We start from the raw sequence: 23,777 nt of genomic DNA on the forward strand, positions 1-23,777 counted from the left end.
CATTTCCAAAACAAATCAAAAATAAAAATCTGTCAAATTGTGCTTCGCCTATGTCGTGATCATACATCCATTTAATGTTTAGAAGTCATGAACAATCTTAATTTTAACGTTGCAGGACCAAAATCCAGTGTTAGACATGGAATAATAGTTGTCTAAATATTTAATTCGTCATGAATGTTCATTCTCAGATATTCAGTTAGGCCTACACTACAAAAACTAACACTTAGGCCTAAACATTACAACCGCAAGCAATTTGTACAAAAAGCTGGATAAGTTTGCCTCCTGCGGATAGAAGCTTAACGAACTAAATATTGCATCCGCACCTGAACGTTTATTGGCGAAGTAACGTTACGCTGTAAAAAGGGCAAAGGCATGACTATGAAAGCTAGTAGGCTAAAGTACATGGCGAGGAGACATCAAAAAACAGCAACAATTATTTCGGCATTATGATGCTGTGCTCTGTACCGTGACGAGAGACCATTCTGACGAGTTAGTCTAGCCGCTCTAGCGAATGTTCGCATTGACGTCACTGGGAAAGCACAACTAACCATACCATAACCATAACACATCTGATTGGCTAAGCAGCTGGTGACGTTTTGCAAACCGAGTAAGGATTGGATAAAACGAAGGCGTTTTTTGACATTTTTGTATCTGGGAAAGCAAGTTTGATAGTTGCTTACCTGGAGCCTCAGTGATTGTTTCTGACAGAAGCGTTTGCGTTAATTGGCATTTATAGGCAAGACATGCGGTTTGGTGAGGACTTAGACTACTCACAAGCGTTACGAGTAATTTTAGTCACGAATACAGTAATTTTCAAGTTAAAATAGACGTGATAAAAATAATAAGAAGTTAAACCTAGAATTCAGTCATTATATTTTGCATAGTTTTCGCTCAGGTAAGCACTGCTTTCCTTGCTTTCCCTCACCGATCGTCACTGGTGTTGGGCTCACAGTCGAAAGCTTGCATGTTCGACTCCAGCCACCCGCACTTGCTGTTGTTTCTCTAGGCAAGAAACTTTACGATAATTGCCTCTACCCAGTGATCGATTTCGAGTAATGGGTAGTACCAAATTTAAGTCATAAGTAAAGTAGACAACCGGAAACAGACATTGCCGTCGGCTGCAGCGTGGGTCAGGTGTAGGCTACGTCGGAAGACGTACACCGATGCATAGCGCTCAAGTCCGCTTTCCCGCAATGCAGGATAAAGATAAACAAACAAACAAACAAACTGTACAAGGTGCTATAAGTTTTTACTTTTAAACTTAAATATTAGTTAATCGTTAAACATCGTTAGTTGATTGTCAGCTTTAACTGGATTTAGATTTTACAAACCCTATATTCAGAAGCTATATACAGCAAATCTGTATTTTTACAATGATTTCACGTTTGCAGACATTGCTTAATATTCTTAAAATGTTTGCAATATCAACCTCAGTGGATTAGAAGCAGTCAAAGCGATTTAAACGAAACGTCGCTTCGCTTTTGTTCAAAACAAGCAATCTTTAATAACAATTCGAAGAGGAAAGCAAAACCAATTCAGTGTGCGTCGAGTGGGAGAGCGTGAAAGACCATAGAACTGGGTAAGCGAGAGGGGGTTTTGAGTCAGCACTTCTCTATCAAACGGGTAATAATCTGTTATTCAAATCGTAAAATGAAACAATAAGGAAGAAGGAAAAAAACAAAAACAAATACGGACGTTAGAAATGCTGAAAAGGAAAATAATAACTGTGGAAAAAATCAGGTGGTGGTTGGCACATGATAATGATGAAAATGGTTGGTTTTGAATCGTTATCCTCGGACTGACAAAGCCTTGATGGGTTATTTCTGGTAGTTTCGCGTACTTGTAGAGGCTCTTGACGCAGGGCCGGTTACGGAGATTGGCAGAGTGAAGGTTTCCGATTCTTGAAGTGTTGTTGCCGGAAATTATTCCATTCATTAGGTGCCGCTGAATGTATAACAGTCCTGAAATGAGTCGCTCATGAGCAGTGTTCCCTCTGAGAAAATTTTACGCTGAGCAAATATTTGATTTTGATTATTGATTATGATTTATTTGATTAGTGAGCATGAGCATTTTAATGCTGAGTTAAAATGAATTACCAACTTCGTGAACCGAGTTTGGGAACCACTGGTCCAGAAGAAGTTTAATAAAAAGCGAACAAATTGTGTTTGTGTTTGTTTGTGAAGCAAAGACAAAGGATTGTGATGTAACAAAAGGGTAGGCTACTGTATGCTCATGTGCATCAGCACACAGTATAAATGCGATAAGCGCAGAAGCGTTCTGTCCAAAAATAATGTTGAAGATCATTTTATTTTTAAATTTGGAATTTGCAAGTGCGCAAGAATGAAATTTTACTGCGCAAATAATCTGGTGGTACTGCGCATTTGCTCAGTTGCGCACCTTAGAGGGAACACTGCTCATGAGCACACCCCGAGAGCCGAACCAGCACCGTGTTATCGTGATTCGGGCGTGAACCACTGAGCTAACGGGGCGGAACAAATGCCTACCTTAAATCTACGGGTAGCCTACTCAAAACTGCAAAAAAAAAATGTTGTGCTGTATCTCAAAAACTAAAGCCAATTCGAAAAAAAATGAAAGCATCAAAACTCCGTCGAGTTCACCTGCATTTCTATTAAATAAAAAAGTATATATACGAAAAGATTGTCAAAAAATTTCTCATTTTGCCCTCAATCTTATCTTCTATTTCCTCACAAAATAGTCTCTAAAAATATTATCAAACTTAAAAAAAACACATGGAAAATGGCTTTAAGAAAAGTGTCAAAATTGTTTTTTGCCCAACAAGATAAAAAAAGCGTCAGATTTAAAATAAAAAAATAAAAACTGGAGATAAAGAAAACTGCCCGCCTGGCAACTCTGGCACCAATCAGCTGTCAATTCTTTTCGCTTTGTGTGTAACGCGGCTTCCTTTCTTCTTGCAGGGTAGCAACAAAAAAGAAAAAAAAGCAAACGTCAGAGAGAGAACTTTCTGTCGTCCTTTATACAGGGCGCTTCGTTGCTTGAATCATAATTCTACGCTTGCCTGCTTTTCTACTGGAGGCAAAACATAGCCCGCCTTTGTTATCGCAAAGCCTGTGTGGTGTTCTGTGAACACAATACATAGAAATAGCTGATCACTTCTAAAACTTCATCAAGCTTTATCCACACATTAGCCTGAGCCTACTTTTTAAGTATTTGTGATTTATTCCATTTTTTAGCACATTATTGTTAATGCTTTTGTTTTGGCGTAATTATTTGCAAACATGTTATACATTTTGTCATTGAAAGTTGGTTATTGTTTACAGTTGATTGCACTGTAGGCCTGTTTGACGTTAAAAATCTGTTGTTAGCAAAAATCAAAAGTTGTATATTTGCTTCCAAACGTTTTCAAAGTTATAAGCAAAGCAAGAGACATTTTTCCAAAGAACAGTTTAGCTTGAAAAGATTATATTGTGTCAAAGAGCAAGAAGAACATGAAAGAAAAATTGTGTGGTGAGTACTACTTTATTAGTTAATATACTACCTTATTATTAGGCTACAGCCGCTACACCTATGCAATTGTTACTAATTTTTCAACTATATCTTAACAAACTTTGAGCGAAGATGACATGTGGTGGTTTTGCCTACAACAGCGCTAGCTTAGTCGAACTGTAGTAGTTAGTGTTTTTTTAGCAGTTCTAATAAAACGAACAACTATCTTCAGTTACAGCTTGGGCTATGTTTGCAGCAGTTTGCGTCGATCGCTGGCCATAGCTCGAACGGGTCGTCGCTTTCCCTCAGCGCTATATGTCACATGACGCAATAATGACTTGATTATGTACGTTGCTTGGTAGCCTATTGGTGAGAGTGCAATCGTTCGATAGAATAGGTGGAGGCTCTTGCTTATAAATAAGTTATGAAGCCGGATGTGTCGTACCCAATTGGTAGCACAAAACTGACTCAGCTTTGTGTGTATTAATTCTACCATTGTTGTGCCAAACAATTAATGCGACGTTTTCACTACGTAATGACAGCGCATACCTATGTTATGATTTGTAAATTAAAATCGGTCTTCCTTTCTATGTAGTAATTTATGAATAGCATTTGAAGTCACCATTCAAATAGACGATGACACTTATTTTAATGCCACTTTGTTTACAAAATTGCATTTTTGCGCTTCGGATTAACATTGGGCAAAATTAAGTTTGCTGCAAGAAAATAAACGAGAAGAAAAACAGAACAATAGCATAAACACAACAAATATATACGATAGTAAATGGTACACTTGTAACCCATTTTTCTAAATTAAAATGTTTAGGACACTCTTGAAGTGGGCTCGCTAGACGACAAAGTAAACATCTGAGTGCACACAAAGAAAAATCATTAATTTTGAAATGGTTTTGGAACTACCACAACAATCAAAAATCTCTTTTTTTTCTTTTTGCAAAATTTAAAACACCTAAGCATTGATCAAGCTTGCTCTACAAGAAACAAAACCCGATTTCTGCAATTATTAAGACACTTTGATTGATACATAGGCCTAATAGGATTAATACAAGAAGCATTCACAACAAAAGAAATTGTTCGTGGCAATGTAACACAAACTAGTAAAGTTAGGTAGCCTACAAGTAGGGCTCACTAAAGCAAAAATATATAAAAAAAACATTCATGGTTTTGTCATTGTAGAATAGCGTGTGGTTTAGTTTCTTACGATATTTTGAGTAGCCTATGTTTTATAGGTGGGCTCTTTGCAACAAATTAATTGTAGTAGCAGAGAAGTGATAGCCTATTCTTTATAAAAATTGAAACGAAATAACGATAAATGATAAATCAACAAATGAGGTCTATTCAACATGGTTCAACACAGTTTGAAAATATTTAACAACAAAATGTGATTTCATTTGGTAATAATTTTGAATTGCTGTAGAAGTACATTAATTTTGTATAAACAAAATTCCTTTTTGTAAGGAACGAGATGTTTCGAGACGAAGTTTCGTGCCCCGTTCGATTGACCATTGTTTCGAAAACAAGCTTCATACGAAATCAAGAAAAAATATTTTTTTGTCTAAATAAAACAAAATATTTCATGTGATAAACACTACGAAGCAAAACCAGATTTAGAAAAGAATTGGGTGTACCAGAATTTCATCGAAACAAATATTTTAAAACAAAATATAGAAGTTTAATTTCTGAGAAGCAAACAGCCTAGCAAAAAGGGTCTGGGGAAAGTTTTTTGACAAATTAACTTTGTTTCGGTCGCTTTTTGCAAATTTTGTGGCACTTTGTTCATATAGTGTTTTGAAGCACACTTTGTATTTAGCCAAATTTATCAAGTTGAAACTGCATTTGTGTGGGCTAGAAGTAATTATTCCAACGTTCGGTATAACTTTGCAGTTAAGGTTCTGTTCTTTCTTCCTGTTAGCAGCTATGTATTAACTGCTGTCTGCTACCCAACCTGTCTTCTTCCTAACTTTTGACTCAAGTTCCACATGTGTTGAGTGAAGATTATATATTGTCAACAAGAGACGAGTTCAATTGTGATGTGGAATAGTCACCGCACACTCTAAAACCGGACGTCCTTCCGATAGATTTGCACATCGTAAAAAGACCGAACTACGTTTTCTTTCGCCAAGTAGCGAAAACACGAGTTAGTAAATAGAGAAAAAATAATGAGACTGTCGCTAAAGCGTGACAGCGCATCGCAGTGATGACGTCATGATTGCGTCACAACCTATGTTACAACACGGGGACAAATAGCTGGGCAATAATTCCGTGAACAGGTTCAAATCGTTTGTTTTTTCATCACCACAAAAGAATTCAATTAAGTTATTTACTTTTTTACGAAGTTTTGTGTAATATTGTTGCATAGTCTTTTAGTAAAATCTTGTTATTCTGTCCGGAATTTCCCCCCTTCTATCATACCACGCAAGGTAGGCTACATTTCCCCTTTTACTTTTATTAAGGTGGTTTAATTTATTTGTCGTCTAGTTGAGTGAGCAATGTGTTTACTTCAAAATATTGCATTACTTTTTCAGTGTTTGAGGGCTGCATAAAAATTCTACTCCTTGAAACCGCTACTGAAAACACCTTTGCTTTTTGCCGCCACTAAGGCTAATGTGATTTAGACTAAAATTGCGAAAACATCAAAAAAGTACACATTATTTCACGATGGTGGTGGGCCCCTGACCAAGCGTTCCTCCTAGATCCGATTGCTCTTGCCTGATTTGTGAATCATTTCGTTTCAATGAAAACAAACAAAAAAGTATACTCTTTATACAAAATCAAAATAAATTATGCAACATTTTGCGTCAAAAGAACAATAGATATTGAAATTTGATGAAATGAATGAAAAAATATGTCAAAAATTTTCAATCTCATGTTCTCAATGACAGGCTCAGATGATAAAATTTGATGTGAAAAGAAACTATGACGTCACAATGTCAAAATTGTGCCCTTATGCAGGTCTGCCGCTGGCGATAAAATTTTTATGGAGTTCGTTTTGCTTTTTTTGTAATAAAGTTGTGTCTTCAGTGTTTCCAGGCACTGCTTGGTTTAGCTTGAACAACGAACTTTCACGTAAGTTTTGTCAATACTTCAGATTAAATTGAGGTCGTTAGGAAAACACGATTTATTTATTGAATTTTAAACGTTTGAACTAACTTTTAGGTTACGTACCGTACCTTTTATGTATCATAGGATTCAAGTTCAAATCTTAAACTGATCTTAGCTTAAATTAAATTTTACGAATGCTTGTAGCCGCTGGTCTAAATACCACAAATCAAACTTTTTTCTTGACAACCTAGCGTAAAAATGGGCCTCTTTTTTAATATATTTTCTGTCAAAAATATGAATTTTTTTCAAAAATATTAAACAGAACTGTGTGATTAGTTATGGACTTGTTCCCTCTGGCACTAACCTTTGTGTTCGGTATAGTAGCTGCGTAGCCGAGTGGTGAGAACGTCTGCGCGACGTTCGAAAGGACTTGGGTGCGACACCGCTCCAGAGCATGCGGCTGTGTCTCGGCAAAAACGCTTAATGGCAAGCCAAAATAAGGGAAGCAGCTGACTCGAAAACTATATTTCACCTACTCACTTCGCTGCTTCCTGTCGTCGATTGTAGCCCATCTGTGATCGCAGTGTATTTATTATACAGTGTATGTTATCTCAATGGGCACTAATAGAAAGTTTTTATTACAATTTGCAGTAGAAAGGGCTAAAATTCGAAATTGCTTTGCAGAAAATTGTTTCGAGTCTAGTGACACCGGTGATGCAGAAAATGTGTCCAGCGATGATAACTTGGATCCATTAGAAGATCACTCGCCAAAAAAGCACAACTCCACTTATCGTTACCAGTCAACATTTGGACGTCACAGCTCCATAGAGGCTCAGTATTTCCGGAAACACTGCTCAAGGAAAGTCACCAAAAAGCCCCTTGCCGCTACCTTTCACCTTTGTCGAGTTGAGGACAACAAGTCACCAAGGAAATTAAGCCTCAGAACTAAAAGAGTTACCAGTAGATCTTCTTGCAGTTCAACGTTTTCGTCTTCAACCAACAGTAGTGGTGAATCTTCTAGTTACTCTGATGATTGCTTTGATGTAGATCAAGTTAATGATGATATCAGCAAACTGGAACTTAAAGAATCTAATACAAAAACGATTTCTGGTTTCTGTTTAAAAAACAGGTGAGAACCTCATTTGTTTTGTTTTTGACTGTTGCAGCCGATGATTGATTTGGTTTTTGAATGAGTTTATAAATGCAAATGATAGCTGTTGCAGCAAAACACTGTATAAATTATAGAATAATATTTCATCAGTTATGACTCGTGGTGGAAAATTTCTAAACAAGTAAGTTTGTTTTAAGCTGCCAAACACTTCACTTATTACGTTAATTTTCTCAATAAGAAATTACATAACAAGGCCAAAATACCCCTTAACCTCAATGCTATACGATTATTGAATTACAAGAGTTTTGTGCAGTTTATGCTTGTTGAATTGGCTCCTTTTGTTTGGTTGATAACTGAAATTTATTGTATGTTTTTAGAACATCACACTCCTGCTTGTTTAAAATTGGTGATTGGTGAGAGCCTCAAACAAAGCTCGTTAGGGAGCCGGCTCGACACCGCTCAATAGCATGCGGTTGTGTCTTTGGCAGGGCACTTAATGGCATGCCTAAAGGTAGACACATGAAGATTGGCATAAAAACATGTGTTTATAAATGCAGAAGCAGTAACTGCGAGAAGACTATGGGATGCAAAGTCAGCACTGTCACTCCAATAGACGACGACAGCAAAAAACGTTCTTTTGATGAGGACATGGACGATAGGAACCGTGACGACGTTGGCATGACAACGAAAAGTAATGCAGATTTGTTAGAAGCTCATCGAATGCACTCCACTGATGTCACCCGGGGTCTGGAGGACCGTTGGATGAGGAGCCATTTTTCTGAACAAGCGCTGACGAAAAACGACTGCAGAGCAATGCGTCGAAAAATGAGCTGCAGGAATCCAGATGGATCTCGAATTGAAGCCACTGTCGTCTCTTCTCAACATGCCATCTTGGATAGTGACACGGATATTCACGGAGATGAATTACGCGATGTGAGTAGGCCAGTTTATGTGCTCTTTTTTGTTAGTTTAATTTGAAAATTGAATTGATTCGAGTGTTTCAATAAATAATTCAATATAATAATTTCTTGCTTTAAAAGTAATAAATAAGTCTTACCGAAGTGTTATTGCAGTATAAACTGTGAACCTGTGTTCCAAATAGCCTATATGTAAAAACATGTGTGGCAATATTATGATCAATTATATCTGCATCAATTTTTTACAACTCATAAAATGGTGCAATGCAAACTTATAAAATATTTTAACGGAATATCGGGTTTTGATAGTTGCTCCCTTTCAAACATGTCCCATAGCATGATCATTGACGTGCTTAGTGATCAAATCTCGGGCATAAACGTCAACCTACTGCGTAGGCTATTTGTCATCTGTAGGTCGCTGCAGCAGATGGAGTGTTACATGCTCATGGTATTGTGACCGTTCTTCTGAAAAAAAATTAAGTAAACGTTTTGCCGTCGACAGCGTGGCTTAGCGGTTTAGGGTTAAGGTTAGGGAGGTCATAATTTTGATGACTTGTGTTCGATTCCCACCCTCGCCTTTAGTCTTTTTTTTCTTTCACCTAAGTTCAAAGCAAGAATCAACTTTCTGGCTGAGTTCTAGAAGAGTCATACTGATTGCATTCAGCTGATTCATTGGGAAAGTTGTCTTGTGTCCAAAGTGTCCACCTGTAAACCCACTTCATCTGCTGCAGCGACCTACAGATTATAAGTACGCCTACCCACCGTATCTGATTTGAATCTTTAAAACTACCAATGCCACAGTAACTGCATCATTGTGTGGGCGTTTGTAGTGGGAGCCTTCGGTTTATAGTTGAGTTAAAAGTTATGGACTTTTAAGGTTACATGCATCAACAGCGGATCTTTTCAGCGGCCGATTAACTGATCGTTTGATTAGTTAATTGAGAATTAGTGTGCAAATTTCACATTTTGATTAGTAATCGGTGGTTCCAATCAGCAGATTATGGTTGGTGCACAAAGGAAAAACAGTCTTCGAAATAAATTTCCTAATCGGTGGATTTACTCAATCTCAATCCGTAAATAATTTACTGTTGGTACATCCAATGATTAGCCTTTATAAGATTTTTTAAACTCAAATTTATAAATGCTGTAAAGATATTGGCTTTTTTTTGCTACCTAAAGAAGTTAAACCAACCAAAGTTCATTTCGAGCGACGTAAGTCGTTCATCGCTTGATTGTTGAATACAGGTTTTGTAATTACAGATCAGTTGTTAAAACGTTTTTGGACAAAGATGAACTAAATAGTTTGTAAAATTTTTTGGGGGCTTTCACTACAGATATGAAACTTGTTTTTTTAAGTTGATATTTTGCTTTTTATTGTGTACAAAAAGCAGAAATAATTTCTAAATCTGGTCAATTTAAAAAAAAATTGAGCAGGTATATTAAAGAAGTAATATTAAGAAGTTTTGATTTTTTTTGCTTAAAATCTTAGTCTGATTGCACTGGTTTGCATGAAAATTTTGTTTTTGTGGGATCAACGTTTTTGCACTAATTTTGGGGCGCTGATTCCACAAATGCCATTCTTTTTTGCCTATCGCATCAGGATTTATAGTTACGGTCAAAAAAACGTATCAAAACTGAAATAGGTGTGTCACCGTCTACAGGTAAATAGCCTATTCCCCGACCACGCAACTGTGTCACACGAAAATGCTAGCTTGCATGGATGCGTTTCCATAAATTCGGTTTGCAAAGAAAATGCCAAACGTAATCTGGCACGCAACGGTTGCAATCTAGATCTTAAATTTACGTAGTTTGACAGTGAAAGTGTATTCAAATTGTATTAGATGCGCCTGCTGAAATTGATGTGTAGATTGATCATGATTGCATAAGGGTGAGGCGAATACTAAAACGTAATGCAGACAAATGACTATGATCTTGCTGGCAGGTTACACTGACAAAATTTCATTACTATATCATAAGTATCAAAATTCCTAGAAAATGTGTTAGTTCACCAAACTCATTTTGTTATATTTGCGGAGTATATTTACAGTTGCAGGAGACAGATGCTGCATAACAATGAATATAAAGAAACTCTACCACGTTTATAATTTATTTTGGCATTGAACTTGGTGTTCTGGATGTATACTTTGCCTCACATGTTGCATGCATATCATGTGCATCAAAGTTACGTATGTGGTACCAGAAAAACTGAAGAGCTTTCCTTTTAGCGTCCCCATGGTGTGGATTGAGCAAGAAAAACATCGCAATGATTGCTATTTTTGTATGGTAAACATTAACAGGTTTAAGAAAAGAAACAAATCTAAAATGAAGCACGGTATCCTAACCTAATTTAAAGTCAGCAATGAGACCTGTACCGCGTGATGAAATTTCTATGCCAAATGCTCTAACAGAGATGTAAAATTCATCAGAATCTGAAAGAAATGCAGGTAATGGAGAGCACTATCAAGAAGAGATGAACGATGACTCTCCCAAGCAAACTCAGTCGAATGATGTTACAAGAGAGGTGAATCTCTCAAAATAAGCTGCACAACTGTTGGTGTCATAATTAAGGGAAAGGAATCTTGAAAATGGTACAAATTTTGCATGGTACCGCCACAGGGAGACAGAATTTATAAAATATTTTAGTAAAGAAAATACTATGGTTTGATGTAAGGATATTTAGAGTTTGATTGAAACATTTGAGATATCATATTCAGCAAAAGATTAGAGACTGTTCATAGCTTCTTCAAAAGCGAGCATGAAAGCTGTGTTGCTGTACAATGGGTCATCTGTGCCATCAGTATAGGCCTACCTGTTCCATATAGACGTGGGCAGCAGCAGGCTACGTTTGTAGTGACGCTATTAGCGCGCTATGGTTTGATAGCGATAGCGGTGCTACATTTTTGTTAGAGTAGCCGCTGCAGAAGATCAAGGTAGGCTATATTACGATTATTGTGCAAATTTTGAGCTTTATCGATTCTAGATCACGGTATACTTCGCGACATTTTGAATTAATTCACCAAAAGTGATATATCATGCGTGTAGCATTTATCTCAGAAACCTGATCTGATAGAAAGAAAAGGAGCACAAATTCGGAATTAGCACCCCAAAAATAGCCATGTTTGCATGTTTTTGGTGAAAAAAGCTTTGAAGTTGGAAAATGCAGGCCAGTATTATACAGTACGGTAATAAAAGGTTTCTGCAGACTCTTAACCTCAGTTCTGGCTTCTCGGTGTTATGGGAATTGCTAATCATAAATAATTGTAGGATCCATGTAAAAGGATTCAACCAAACGTATAATAGCCTACCGGTAATCAATAAAAAATCAACCAGGTTTGGTAACTACAATTTTGTAGTTACCAAACCTGGTTGATTTTTTATTCAGTATTATACACCTTTAAAATTCAACAAAATATTAAATTTTTTATAGAAAAATGCTTATCTGCTTTTCCAACTGTAAATTATACAGACAATAGTGAACTTTAGCGTTTAATTTTAATGTTTTTAATTTCCTATCAAACAGATTATCAGATGGATTGATAGAGAGTTTGCAATGACGTTTGTAATCGCAAATAGGCCAAGCTTGAAACATAGGCAATAATCTTTATGCGATCTTTTGTATTCAAGCAACTTTCCTTGGCAATTGGGGAGATTTGCCTCATTAAAACTTTGACGTAATCACTGTTGTATTTATTTAACTTCATTAATGATTAACTAAAACTAAAAGCGTTCAAGGCCAACCGATGTTATTGCCCGAGAATCCTTTTACGGTGAAAAAATTACCCACAATTCCTTGCTGTTTTCAATTTGCAAACACCTGTGTAGCAGCAATCACAGTTGATCCAACAAAATCATTCAAAAGAAGTATTAAAGTTCAGCTATTCAAAAGAGCACATCTACATACAATGGGGTTTGTGTCGTACCGTCAATTGAACAATTGACCACGGGTCACATAACTATTCTTTGTCGCCCACACCTATATTTTAAAAGGCTCCGAATGTTATTTGGCAAATGGGCGTTGGGGAATGCGAAACTCTTTTCTCGGTTGAAACTAGTCTTCCCTTGTTGACAGACAATGACAAATTGCAATAATTTCATCCAAAGTCAGGGGAATTTCTAACACAAGTTTGTTTTATTGCTTTCTCGTGACAAATTTAAACAGGTCTCTCTCAAGTATCGCGTTTTAACTAAAGTCAAGACCTAGACTCGATGAATTTGTCACAAGACAACAATCATAACAAAACGGACTTTGGGAATTCCCCTAGCTAAGGACAAAACTGCCAGGCTTGCACAAGGCACAGCGATGTGTTTGAAACATCGTATCCATACTTCATGGCGCGATATACGTGACATGTCGTATATCTATTTATGCTTTCTTTTGATGAGCCCGAATTATTACATAGAAAGGCGATTGCGCATGCAATTATATGGCAAAAAAGGTTTAATTATTATAATTAAATAATTACATTCGCAATAATCAATTAGATTCTGCAAGTTCAGGCCAGTTTATTTGAAGCTTCCTTTACTAAGTCGTAAGCAAACTAATTTTTACAAACTAAATGTGGAAACTAACCGTGAAAGTTTATGTCTCAGTACGAGTCAGAAAGCAAAGCTTCAACGGAGCCAATTTTTAAATTTAACTATTGTGATTATCCCAGACAGCACAATCTGTCGTTTTTACGTCTGCAGATGTTGAATCAATGTAAAAATGACGGATTTTGCTGTCTGGAATAGTAACCTACTTGTTAGTTGTAACTCCAAATTACATCAAACGTTTTCAAACTGTTTATGAGGCTTCCACAAAACTTTATCGATTAGTTTTATTTTTATTTAAAAAAACGTATCTTCCTTGTAGGTGAAAGATGTTTTGTCCATCATCCATTTCAATGATGTCTACGAGATCTCGGAGAGGAAGAAAGAGCCGATCGGAGGAGCAGCAAGATTTTGTTCTCTTGTAAATTCCAAGATTGCAGAAGCAACGTCCGACAAATCAGAGCGCCCTATAGTTGTGTTCAGTGGCGATTGCTTGAATCCATCAACGTTGAGTTGCGCCACCCAGGGGCGACATATGATAGAAGTTCTTAACCACGTGGGGGTTAGTTAACATTGCTTTTTGCAAGATAGTTTCTAATTTAAAATTAACTAAAACAATATTACTTTGCCAAGTGTTTCGGATTTTTCCTCAACCATTAACATTATCGTTGCGTGGGTGCCAAAGATTTTTGAAACAATTCTTTTAATTGAAACAAATAAGAACGAAATCGTATTTTGTGAAAGGTTTTTCGAAATGACATTTTGTTCGCTTTGAAAACTTTTGAAACGAATTTTTTTATTATTTCTAAATCTAAATCTTTGGTGAATCGTCAAAGTACCAGACGCAAGATTATTCGCCACAAACTTTCTGATTTCTTCGCTTTTTGTGCGTCTCCTTTTTGTTTCAAACACACATGAAACGAGATTCTTCAAAAGGAAGTTTGAAAACGAAACAAAAGTTTACAAAATGTTGTATTCGAAATACTTTGAATATTCCTTTTTTCACAAGCAGCTCTAATGAAATTAGGCATGGAACTAATTTTGTTAACTATTTATCCATGAGTGTGCACTGTGCCGCCATGGAGTGTGTTATATTTGACAAAGCATCTCAATGCCTACAATGATTGAGGCTGTATTATGCAAAAACATTACCGTACGTGGTTTCAAAATATTGTTGACCGGGCGTTTCACAAGTCCATTGCAAGTTTTGATGCATCTCATGTGCAGTTTGCTACACTTTCCACGATGAATCTGTGGGGTGTCTTCCTCTTGTCACAGTGAAGGACTGCCACGCTTGTCAGCTATAGCCTATAGCAGTTCTAACGAAAGAAACCTGCAGCATTTCAGCGAGACAAAAAGGTCGATCACAGGGACTTGATCGTCTGGAATTAACTAGGAAAGCTAAACAATTGCTTTTTTATTTAATAGTCTCAATTTTCATTTGATTTCTAGTTTAATTATGTTGTAATACTCTAAAGCAAACCTATTTATACTTTCCAACAAGAAGGCACCAAGCAAGCTATTTCTTCAAGACAGTTATGCCATTTCGTTTAGAAGTTGTGCCTTTTGGAAGAAATGATTAGAACCTAACAGTATCGTTTTTTTTTCAGCTTGACTATTGCATTTCGACAGTGGCATGCGATCACTGACGTCACATCCCAGTCGTCAAACGTCAAGTTGTCGTCATCAGTTTGGCGATTGGAGTGTTGTGTCAGTGATTACAGAGGACTGCCGAAATTGCCGATTCCAGTTTGAAAACTTGAAAGAGCCGATGTCACAAAGTTTTAATTTTTTATTTTTCCCAGAGAACACTAGCTCTAATCACAATAGCATGACTTGAAAAGATGGCTTGATGCTTTGTTGAGAATTAAAATTGCGTTCGTTCGAGAGAAAAAGCCAGGCCAGTGCAACGTTGTAGGATGTAGAGTAGAGCAACAAAATTAAGTATAGGTCAAACACCAATTGAGAATATTTAACATAAAACATAGTAATTTAACTTTGCCTGTTAGTCCGACAGTCGAGTCTCTACGATTGCCTTGATACCATTATCCTTTTGCTCAAGTCTGTCAACAAAAACTATTTTCCATCTCACTGGAATGCTTCAAGTTTGTGTCGTTGTGGCTTAAGCTAACAGGCATTGACGTAGTTTGATTTGAAATGGGGAAGGCACGCCAAAAGTCACTTCTTGTGGGGTATACAAGATTGTCAGCAATCTGTTTAGACTTGAAAAATTGATTTATGGCTTTTGAAGATGCTGACTTTTATACCTTAAAAACGTGAAGCATTCATTATTAGCACTTTTATTGTGGCCATAAATGTTAATTACCAATAAAGTCAATGTTTACTTCTGTAATCAAATATTCGTTATCTATTTTAAAGTTGTACGGTACTTTCCCATTGTCGAAACTGCATTTTTGAGCGCAGATAGTTTTGCAAACATTGTCTGTTTGTTGCAAGACAACAGCTGCATCTGCAACATACTAAATGCATACTAGGAAGTTACGTAACTGCAATTTTTCGCCTTTTGATTGGCTTGTGGGCGTATGCTCACGAAAGTGTTGTACGTTCTCTTGTACTTTTGCCAGCACAAAAGGAAAGTTTCATCTTGTTCTTGTTATAACGACGGCAAAATCTAAAGCTTAGGCTACTTACCAAATTTACAACCCTTTTTTTTTACATGGATTCACCATCTTTAGACGTTCCATCAACGCACAAAAAGCGGGTTTTGCAAACTGAGTGTCTAGTTTTTACCAGTCTTGCACAAACCATAAAATTATACCCTGATAATATCAAATGTTTTTCTTATTATGTTTTAAACCTTGCATTTTACTTGTAAATATGTCTACTGTCTTGGCGGTACTGTATTTATATTTTGTCACCACAAACCTAATCAAACTGAATTGTTTTTACCGTTCAATCAAGTGCATATTTGAATGTGAGTGGTAATTGCAGTAAATAGGCGACAGCCTCTCCAGCTTTCGTAGGAGTAGGCTACGAGGTAGAGAGTAACTGGTTAAGTGGTAATTGCCGGGAATAGACTAGCACTAGCCTGCCTTTAGCGTACCTACCTGCTTTCCGCGATCTTTCGCTTATAAGAAAGCCCAGATTTTTGCTCAATTTTTCAGCAGTTGCGTATTTCAAAACCTGATAAATTCCCACATTTTCAGATTTGCAGTTGGAAATCATCGCTGGCTATTGCAGGAGTGTAAAAAATATGTAAATTTACGTTTGTTTTTCTAAAGGTCGATGTTTCTGTCTTTGGAAATCATGAGTTTGATTTTGGAGTAGAGCACGCCGCCAAGTGTACAAAAGATATGAAAGCCCCGTGGTTGCTAGGCAACGTGGTAGACAAGTTGACCAATAAAAATTTAGCCGATGGGTTAGCCACGTGGACAATGACAAGGCAAAGTGGACTTAAGGTCAGCTTGCTTCACATAATTTCATGTGACTGCATGAGTGTTCATATGACTTTTCTCACAAATAGTAGGCTACTTGGTACACATACAATCTACTTAAATCTGTTATTTGACGAAGATAAGTCGTTTTTATGCAAATGTGAAACAATTGATCGACAATTGTTAAATTTTATAGTGGACATAAGCGCCTTGTGTTGGCATCAAAATGATGGTTGCTTTCATCTTAGGTTGGTTTTCTTGGTCTGGTCGAAGAGGAATGGCTGGACACCTTGGCCACTGTTGACCGAAGCAATTTAGAATATCAAGATTACGTCAAACGAGGAAAAGCTCTTGCTAAAGAGCTCAGGGTAAGTAGCTGGTAAAACTCTAATGGGAAGTGGAGGACTCAAAGTGGGGGGGGGGGGGAGTCGATCCCCCTAAAAGTAAAACACAAGAAAGCTACTTTATTCAGGGTGTATATTTGCATTAATCTAGACATTACTGTGATTTGTTGAAATCCCCCCTCCTCAGGCTACCTGCTGGATACAAATGTCTAACACCCCGACCCACGCCTCTGCTAAAGGGTCGGGGTGTTAGACATTTGTACCTGGAGGGGAACACTAAACTAAAACGGGCCCATTACCCATATTTGACACAAAAATAAAAACACATGCTACATTTTAATTTTATTTGATAAAAGATAGTGGGCAGTGCAGCTCTCAGTTTTTTTACAAAGTCATGTTACAATCTGCGTCCTTTGAGTGACATGCATTCACTGTCCTTTGTGAGGGAAAGGACGAGTCATGACGAGTGCTTGCTACGTGGGTGTTGGCCAATGTCAGCCAATCAGCTTTCTTGTTTGTAGATTAGTTGTCGACTGCAAAGCTGCCACCCACTCAGCAAATCAGCATTTTTACATCGATTCAACGTAGGTAGATGTTGAATCAATGCAAAAGAACTAATTTTCTGTCTTGGATTGATTGCAACTTGCTGTTACAGCTGAGCGCGAAAGTACTTGAGTAGACGATGCATTAATGACGAGTATGGGGTCAAACAATAGCTCTGTAGTAAACTAAGTAACTGTAAATGTTATTGACCAAAGTCTGTGCCTTGTTGATTACCCTTGACGTTTTATCGTATATTTAGTGTTTCATTCCGTCGCGGAACGTTCAAACTATGTAAATTGGCAACTTCATTAGTTGCAAGCATAACAGCCACGCAAATGATTTCCCAGTAGCATACAACAAATTTCGTTTGTGAAAGTTTTGTAGGTTTAATTCCAACGTTAGTAAAACTGTATGTGCAATTGACGTTCGAATGATTGAAGCTGTAGGCCTCCGTAGCAGCAGTTCCTCTAGTGACTTCATTACTGAGCATTGTTGCTGTTATTATTCTGAAAAAGTTTAAACTGTACTAAGCAAAACATTTTTTGAGTATTCAAACTATGCCGCTCTCATGAAGTAGAAAGTTCAAGTGGGTAGTTCAACTTTGCTACAGAGTAAATAAATATCCAAAACATTTGGTTGTCACGTTATTTACAATGGTATTGAAAAAGCTTGACTAATGAACAACTACGGTATGCTACAAAGCGGTAGGCTAACAATGGTAACACCAAGTCCATACATTCGGGAATAATAATCAAAATTATGAAGTTTGCAGTTTCAAATATGCTTTGCTTGCTTTCACACGGGATCGTGGTGTCCAAACAGATAACAGTGATTATTTTTTTTTGAAAATCTCCTTCATAGATACTAATAACGCCGTGCTGACTTGGATGGCAGAAGTATCTTACGATTTTTCATAATACTTTTATGTTTTAAGAAGCCTATATAATTAGTGATGACAGCTTAAAGTTGTGATACAAGAAAATGCTTATAACACAAATTGAGAATTTTTCTACCTTTCAGTTGAGCAGTTGTCTATCTCTTACAACAGTTGTTTGCCGGTGGGGGTCACAACAAAATAAAATCGAATTTATATTTTGTCGCAAGTAACCGCAATTTATTTATGTACTGTATAATACATATTATTATTTCAAGAATAAATTGTAGCAAATGCAAAACAAAGTGCTCAATGCAGGGCTAGCAATGTTCACTATTTTTTGTAAACGATTTTGGACTTCATCTTTTACGCTTTTGCTGGATTACTTTCCATCAGTTCGTTGCACTTTCAACTTTTTGTTTTTTGTTTTTCAGTGTTGCGCCTGACCCCAGACGGCAAAATCCGTCATTTCTACAATGATTCCGCATCTGCAGACGTTGAATCCAAGTAAAAATGACGGACTTTGCTGTCTGGGACGATTGCACCTAGCATGAAACCTTAGGTAGCGCATGACTTAGGCAGTTTAGTTTTTTTGTAATGTACATTTTGATAGATAACTACTAACTAGTATATATAATATAAAAAAAAAACTCAAGCACTATTCTTTACAGGAAGATGGAGCTGGTTTTATTATAGCTCTGACCCACATGAGATGGCCCAACGACATCAGGTTGGCGCGAGAGGTTCCTGACATTGATCTTGTTCTTGGAGGACATGATCACGAATACGGAGTGAAGGATGTTGATGGTACGTGCTAATTCTTGATCGATCGTCTCATCATAAGAATCCGGCGATCCTAAGGATCCCATAATTGCATCTTTATGATTTGCATTAGTGGATGTTTGGGTTTGATGTTTTACAAGTGACTTTACGAACAAAAAAACTGCAAGATCAACCAGCGCTGGTTCGACTCTCGAGGTGTGCGCTTGAGCAACGCATTTCAAGGACTGGGGCTGCCAGTGGATGGAATAATTCACTACAACACTTCAACAACTATCAGAAACCTCAATCAATGCCAATCTCGGTAACCGACTCTGCTTCAGTGGTTTAATGCGAAATTGCCAGGATTAAACTCTAAGAAGCTTTCTTAGTCTGAGGACAAAGGTTCTCTCAATGAATCAATTGTATTTACTTCAACAAACATATACATCCTTGCAGGCTACGAATAGAAGTGCACTTTTATTCAAAAGCAGCTTTCTGTTTCTTAGAATAAATTCTTTTACTTACAGTGTATTTTTTTTAATCTAACCTGTTCGAAGACCAAACGAAAACGTAGTCCCTTGTAGTCTTTAAAGGAATCAGTCTTCAATCTCGACTAAGCTTGTCAAAACCAACGCTTAACAATATATTTTTAAATTCCCGTTTGGCGCTACGTGTTGCAGAAAACGAAACCCGAATTTCATATTTGCAACATTGAACATTTTTAGAATGCCTCATTATCAAAAGCGGTTCGGATTTTCGGACGTTTTCAAGCGTCGACGTATTTATACGTCATGACGGTTGCGTGGACGTGAGATTGGTGCGTCATGACGTCACCAGCTCTGTGACGCCAGATATAGAAATGAAAGCGATAGTAGACAGGTACACGACGGCTTTGGAAAAGAGTTTAGAAGCATGTATTGGAACAATAGGGGTAAGTGTTACCTCCGCAAGACTACAGTAATATTGTGTTTCTCGTGTTACCTTGCTGACTTTGTTGTTGGTTGAGGTAAAGATGTTACTGGTCTTCGTATTCGGTCGCTGTGAAATGTAATCTTTTTATTACATGACGAAACGTTTGCATAGTGATTTGTATTTGAGCAGAAATCCAGTTTTCCATAAGTAACTTTAAGCTAACGCACCCTTGGTTTTTCTACATTGTTTTAGTGACTTACTGACCGCACTGCATGTTTTTTTTACAATATAGTTCACAAATAACATAATTTTTCTTGCAAAAGTAAAAGTTTTTGAAAGTAATCAAAGATTTTCATTTTATTTTTTTCACATTTTAAAATTAGTGGAACGTTTTTAAATAGGCCCCAAAAGTGAGCATTTATCAAGAATGGATCCACAAGGCATGTCCTTTGCTGCGTGACTGCAGTCAATGCACGAAAAAGAATAAACAAAAACATAAACAATAAATGTAATTATGTTTCAGGCAAATCTAAACGGAAAGTTTAAGATTGTCAGAAGCCAAGAAACTACGCTTGGGAATTTTGTAGCCGACATCATGGCGACCGTAACTAAGGCCGATATTGTTCTCATTAACTCTGGTACTTTCCGTTCTGATGCCATTCACTCCAGCGGTGACTTTAGCCTGCACGATCTGATGACGATTTTACCCATCAACGACACTGTAGTTACGATAGTAGTCACTGGACAGCAACTCTTGGAAGCTCTTGAGAATGGAGTTAGTAAATATCCAAAACTTGAAGGACGTTTTCCTCATGTGAGTTACAAATTGAAATGTAGCTTAATTGTGCTTTTAAATATCTGGTAATATCAACTAACGCTGATGAGTGATGATATCGCTGATGATAAACCCTTATGATACCAATAAAAGGCGGGCATTTTTGGTAGCTCCGTTGTGATCCGCAATTCAGTTTGGAAATTGTTGATGATAACTTGTACTGAGGGCCCAACTTTTGAATGAAAGTAAGTTGCAAGTAAAAGGATGGTACCTTAATGCACTTGCAACCTGAAACATTCAATTCTACTCCAGGAGTGCTGAAAACAGTACAGATGCATAAAATGTTAAAAATCTCGATATAAAGCCTCAGATAACGACGACGCTGGGTATGTCGCGTAACTTAAGCGGTCTATTCAGTGGTCATCTAGACTGCACTGATGGCACTTAAAGGTTGGGTCAGTGTGTTACTGGCTGCAGTTAACTTACGATTGCTTATGTAATTGAACAAGATGTACAGCACATGAATTTAATTTGCGGATTTAGAATGGTTTTGACTGATGCAGCATTGAGGTCAAACAATTGTTAACTTTTGATTTGATTTTTTGACAGGTATCTGGAATCGTCTTTGCTTTTAACCCCAACTGCAAGCCGGGGAGTAGGGTTATAACTGAATCAATTCGGATACGGGGAGAGGGGCTCGACTTAAATCGAGAATATCGACTCGCAACAAAAGCATACGTCGCCCGAGGAAAGGATGGTTATGCTGCCCTCAGCAAATGCAAGATTCTCACCGACCCAGACTCAGGGCCACTGCTGTCAACAGTCGTTCGTAACCACATCATGAACGTAAAGCGACTTATGGATTTCGAAAAGAGTCGGTCGTGCCAGGTAGAGTCCGATTGCTTTCGTTCAGTAGGCCTAACTCAGTTGAGATGGAATTTTATTAAAATAAAGGTTATTTTAAAAATTTATAAAAAAAATGTGCCTTGAATTGATTTACCGCTGTTACATGTTTGCGCATTTAGTTACTAGAATTTTTCCAGATATGATTCAACAGTGAATATCAATGAATATCTAATAAGAAACATGCTAATGAATGCAAGGCCAAGCAAAACATAAACAAAACAAGCTTGCATCTCACAGAAACACCACCTACGTCCAACATAATCTAAACCAGGGGTGTGCAACCTTTATTACAGGAGGGCCACATGTAAATATCTGGGTGAAACCGCGGGCCGCACGTTGCACACCCCTGATCTAAACTCTTTAGCATATGATTACTTTTTTAAAAGCGTAGCAAGCCCCGCATTGAAAATTAACGTTTGGAGTGGTGTGATGCAGGGGTTCAAGGGATACTTTTAGACACAGTTTCGGATGATTTTAGGGGGCCCGGAATCATTTCATCGGTTCCGTTTTTCGAGGCTCAACGCGCAGCTATGTGCCTTGGAAAGACACTAAATAATATGCCTGAGGTAGCCATGAAGATTGACTCCCTTACAGTTCCTTCCACTTAGCATTTATACATCTTTGAAGTCAATCGCAGTAGTCAAAACATGAAGGTTTTTAAACGTAAAACTTAAAGGTGCAACATCATTGTATACAATCTACAACAATCTGAAATCTTCCACTTTATGACCATTGGATTCTTTTTAGGTTTATATTTCAAGTGATGGGAGAAGGATCACCTGCAGCGAACCAGACGCTGATGTCTCTCAAGCTTTTAAAGACTACGGGGATGCGGAAGCACCGCTTCATACCATTCAAAAATCCATGCAAAATGTGATGCTAGATGATAATAATAACGAAACAGAACCCTTCCAACCCGTAGGCATCCTCATCAATAACGAAGTACAGAAACAAATCCACCTTCCCAACTTTATAACAATCTCGAAAGACGTCGATCCAATGCAAGTAGGACTACCAGAACGTCTTGTGCAATTGAGGAGAGCTGCGCAAACTGCTGATGAGAAAAACGCAGAGCTCCTCCAGGAGCGCACAAACACTCCAATGGATTTGCGATGGCAAATCACTCCTCTTTTAGAAGCTCGGATTTATAAATGCAAAATGTCAGAACATAGTTTCAAATAAACTTTTACTTATCTTCAATTAGCATTTTTCTTCTTGTGTTTTAATCGTTCGACTACACAAACAAATGCTTATGATTTTTACAATGACATAAAGCTATTCGTGAATGACAGTAGCTTTTATTACTCCAGGATGTCAGTTTTTTCAAGTGATATTGTTAATCATGACATTGATATAACTCGCTTCGTAAAACTACATGCTTCAGCACAAATTAGTTTTTGTAATCCTAGAAAAACTTCACAGCATGAAGACTTCCATGATTTAGATAAGCAGCAGGCAGATTGGACCGCTCCGGATTCCAATAAAGGAGATAGCTCTCTTTATGTCGTTTTGAAAGCCTTGTGCTTTATATCCTCGTACGGAAATATTTCAGTATTAAGGCACATGCATTCTTGTCTTTGCAATAGCTTCAGAACGCTTTTTTACGTTTGCTACCGCTCGCAGTGTCTTACTACCATTGGTTTATTAATCTAACGTTCGATTTCTCTCAGCTAAAATCGCTTTTCATTGTGGCCGCAATTTTTGACTTGATTTGCTTGTTGCAATGTAATTCAGTAAATTTTTAAGTAAGTTGCACTTAGGTTACGACTAAAAGCACTTCAATACAAAAAAGGTGTGTCAGAGCTTTATTTTTTGTCGTTAGAGATTATTCAATTCATGTTGGTAATTTATACGCCAAAATTATGCATCACTCTAGCAACGCCAGACAATAAACAATTTTACTACACTTTTCTTTTACTTGTCAACTTGCTCTTATAGCATGAGTGACTTTAAAGATCAGACCACGTGAATTGCTTTATTGATGACCAGATATTCTTCCGCTCATGATATAATGAGGAAACCCTACGCGCCATCCATTAATCCGCCCCGATAGCTCAGTTGGTTAGCGCGTCACTTCTGGAACGAAGAAGCTTCAAGATCAAGCGGCACTGGTTCGACTCTCAGGGCGTGCGCTTGAGCAACGCACGTTAAGGAATGCTCTCCATTCAGCGCCGCCTGATGGA

The 23,777-nt window shown here is 37.4% G+C and overlaps 1 protein-coding gene across 1 annotated transcript; it reads left to right on the plus strand.

Moving 5' to 3' along the window:
* The first annotated feature begins 3,343 nt into the window (after positions 1-3,343).
* LOC145768786 (snake venom 5'-nucleotidase-like) lies at positions 3,344-23,500 on the plus strand. Its single transcript, XM_082580383.1, has 11 exons — positions 3,344-3,486; positions 7,210-7,654; positions 8,194-8,569; positions 13,406-13,645; positions 16,326-16,502; positions 16,727-16,846; positions 18,911-19,046; positions 19,727-19,932; positions 20,437-20,727; positions 21,298-21,576; positions 22,342-23,500. Exons 1-11 carry the CDS (start codon positions 3,468-3,470, stop codon positions 22,774-22,776), a joined length of 2,724 nt encoding a protein of 907 aa, XP_082436509.1. The 5' UTR covers positions 3,344-3,467; the 3' UTR covers positions 22,777-23,500.
* The last annotated feature ends 277 nt before the right edge of the window (positions 23,501-23,777 follow it).

Source organism: Aplidium turbinatum, chromosome 1, assembly GCF_918807975.1.
Source record: "Aplidium turbinatum chromosome 1, kaAplTurb1.1, whole genome shotgun sequence".
In the NCBI taxonomy this organism is placed as follows: Eukaryota; Metazoa; Chordata; class Ascidiacea; order Aplousobranchia; family Polyclinidae; genus Aplidium; species Aplidium turbinatum.

What these genes read in the sequence shown, in the direction of transcription:
- LOC145768786 (XM_082580383.1), top strand. An exon ending in CAAGGCAAAGTGGACTTAAG is followed by an intron (nt 16,503 to 16,726) that starts GTCAGCTTGCTT and finishes CTTTCATCTTAG; the next exon opens with GTTGGTTTTCTTGGTCTGGT. An exon ending in AAAAGAGTCGGTCGTGCCAG is followed by an intron (nt 21,577 to 22,341) that starts GTAGAGTCCGAT and finishes GATTCTTTTTAG; the next exon opens with GTTTATATTTCAAGTGATGG.